Source organism: Nematolebias whitei, chromosome 16 (assembly GCF_014905685.2).
Source record: "Nematolebias whitei isolate Nwh7 chromosome 16, NemWhi1, whole genome shotgun sequence".
Lineage (NCBI taxonomy): Eukaryota > Metazoa > Chordata > Actinopteri > Cyprinodontiformes > Rivulidae > Nematolebias > Nematolebias whitei.
In genome coordinates, this window is record NC_056513.1 from 42,415,222 (window position 1) to 42,418,566 (window position 3,345).

At 39.9% G+C, this 3,345-nt stretch overlaps 1 protein-coding gene across 1 annotated transcript in view; it reads right to left on the minus strand.

The window, feature by feature from the left end:
- Positions 1-2,007: 2,007 nt before the first annotated feature.
- mrpl45 (mitochondrial ribosomal protein L45) overlaps positions 2,008-3,345 on the minus strand; it is a 6,163-nt gene continuing 4,825 nt past the window's right edge. Inside the window, exon 8 of the mRNA XM_037690620.1 lies at positions 2,008-2,215. Within this exon, the coding sequence (XP_037546548.1) occupies positions 2,117-2,215 (99 nt within the window). The 3' untranslated portion in view covers positions 2,008-2,116. The remainder of the gene's footprint in view (positions 2,216-3,345) is intronic.

A 3,345-nucleotide genomic window follows, 5' to 3' on the forward strand; every position in this document is an offset into this window, starting at 1 on the left:
CTTTTTATTGTTTGTATGTGTGGGTTATTAGTTTGTCTAAGTATGCAGAGATCTTAGATATTGTCAGTGCCAGCGGTTTGTCTGGTACTAAAATAAGACGGAGCTTCTGAGAAATGAGCTCTGAGCGTAGTTTTTATATACAGCAAATCAAACGGAACGTCTTCTACACAATAAAACATCTGTTGGTTAAAAAGTAATTAATACTCTGAGAAGAGTACTTTGTACTTTTACCTAAATATTTTTACAACACCATTACTTTTACTTGACATTTGTACAATTTAAGCAGTGTACCAGTACTTGTACTTGAGTACAAATTTTCAGTACTCGTTCCACCTCTGGTTGTACGTTCACCTCTCTCCTTCCAATCTGATCTTTTTCCACAGCTTCATCATAGCTCATATTATTGATCGTCTTCATTTGCTCCACATTTTCTAACTTCACATCCTCCAAGTCACTCTATGCCGTCCTCCACAGTTACAACACTTGAGTACTGTCACCACACTCCTCATATCTATGATCACCTCCACATCTTGGACACCTTCTCTGCTGCTATTTGTCCATATCTTTGACACTTGTACACCTGAGTGGGGGAGGGACATAAGGCCTAACTGGAAAGCTCATGAATCCGATCTTAACCTTCTCTGGAAGTACATTATTGTGAAATTCTATCATTATAGACAGGCTTTCAGTTCCTTCTCCATTAATTGTTCTCAACAATCTTTTTATCTGATTCACCTCTGCACCCTGATGCTCTTTTTCATTCACAGGTATTGCTGTTACTTTCTTCTCTCCCAACATCCTTTCCTCTCAGTTTTTCTACACTTTCAATATTCTGAGCTTTGTTTTTATGTTCTTCAGATTTACAAACGATCCGTACATTCCCATCTCTATCTCTAATCTTGTGAGTTCTTGACAGTGCCATCAGACCAAGCTGTGTGTCGTCGTCGTCTTCTTTAAATTTCAGAATTACTTTAAATTCCTTCTTGCGGACCACACGTGTCCCTTCATCAGAACTGTTTTCTTCCAAAGTTCTTTTACTAACCTGCGTCCCTAACACTTTCATTTTCTCACCCGATTCGTCCACTTCCACCAACAACCTGAATCCAACATTCAAATCCATATCCTCATCGTCTTCCTCTACTCGAGCCGCCATTCCATTCGTCACTAAACCAGTTTGTGCCAAACCGCTCGTTTCTTTTCGTCCGACACTCCCTTCTTCAATGAAAGATCAACCACTTTCTTCCAAATGTTTGTCGAGCGCCAGCCTTCACTCCTCACCGGCGTCACCGTCACCCGAAGAGCAACTCTGATGGATCCTGTTCTTTAAATGACAGGTCACCTGATCATCATGCACCGATTGAAAACACCCGACTCCAACTTCAAGTTAATAATTCTAGAGGGTCACCACTCAAATATTGGACCATTGTCCTCAATAAACAAATGATTAAGTATAATATTGTTACTGGGTTCTCTTTATCTACTTTTAGGACTTGTGTGAAAATCTGATGTTTTAGTTCATATTGATGCAGAAATAAAAAATCATAAAGTCTTGACGAACGTTCAAGGACCACAATAAATGCAAATGTCAGATGTGTTCTGATGCATTTTACTTTGAAACTATTTCCCTTGTTTTCTAAGAGCAACATAATTTTGTGACGCCGTTGTTAAACATGGCATTGTTTTCCGTCAGTGTGGCGACATCCTATCGAAGCATCGTCGCATGTTTTCTACATAAAGAAGTTGTTGTGGCACACTCCTTGGTTTTCTGACATGTGTTGCTGTAAAAAAAGCAGGATTTTAAGTACATTGTTTTTTGGTCATTGTGTATTCGTGAATAAACTTTTGTTTATGTACATCCGTTTTCTTTTTTCATTCCATATTAATATTATAGGTTCATTTTGTCTCATGTGAAACACAAAACGGAGAAGACACAATTCTAACAGAAGAAACTTTAATGATACTGTTGATAAAGAGGCTTCAGAACACAGCTCAATCTCAGCTGCTGTTCTGAGGCTCTCAAACGCCACAGGACTTCTTGCAACAGCTAAAAGCAGCTTGGATCCTCGGCCAAACGTCCAGCTGGGGTTTAAAGAAACGGGCACTGTCCCCTGGTGACCTACTTATTCCACTGAACAGCGGCCGGTTTGGGAACTTCATAGTTGAGGGATTCAAACTCCTCCCATGGCTTCAGCTTTGGACCAGGAATGGCCACCGTCTGAAAAAGTGATGGAAAAGTACTTTATTATAAATACACGGTAGGAATGTAAAATTTCTATGACATAACTCTGATAAATTATTTCAGACAGACACCAGGCACAACAACCCATAAATAAGTGAATCGCAGATTGAATCCTGGTTTCAAACATTAGATTTTTTTAAGCTTTAAATGTGAAGGATGTAAAGACAAAACACTCTTTATTATAAAACAGTTGATAGCACGGGAGCTAGAGAAGGAATGTGAGATTAAGAAAACTGTAAACCACTGTTTGTTCAGGCTAACAGCACTATTTGCAGAGCTCTGTGGATGACTGGTGGGTTCTCCTTTAAGAAAGCTGCTCCATCCGTCAGAAATAAACCAACACTCACAGGGACTGACTCACTGGGCCATGTACAAGGTTTCTGCAGTGATTCATACAACACATGTTGCTGGTACAGACACACAAAAACTGACCTTCAGGTTCTTAAAACACTATCCACCTTACTCCTGGGGCTCTATTGTATAAATGGTTTTGGGTACAACTTCCTGTCAGACAGGAAGTAGCAGTCAGCACTGGTTAACCATGGTAGCAGAGCACAGACCACGGTTTATTTGAAAGTAATTTGCATTCAGTTTAGCAGATAAAACTCTTGTTTTTGTTTTGTTCACATTTAACAAGCATAAAGTTTACTAAAACAGCCGTGCTGAGTTCAGGTACCTGTTGTGTTCACGGCTGCACTAACAAGCAGACCAAACTAAATCAGTGGCTACAACAACAGAATTTTGAACACGGACCAAAACAAAAAGAGTTCCTGTGAAAAGAGGTCTAGTTTCATCTTCTACCTACAGATGGAGTTAAGAAGAACGTGTCTGAAACATGTGAACTTAAAGAGAACACCTAAACTCTGCATGTGAGCTCATTTCACTTGTTGACAAACGGCCGACGGAGGAAAACCTGCGTCCTACTTTGTGTCTGGACGACAATAAACCACCGGAGGAGAGACGCTGGATCCTCAGAAGATTGAAAACAGTGACGAGAACATCAGGGATGATTTCAGGAGAATGGAGGTCACAGCTTTATAGAATTTGTTCATCTTCAGTTTTATGATTTTCTCTGTAATGAACCAAAGTGATGGAGGACTTTAAGA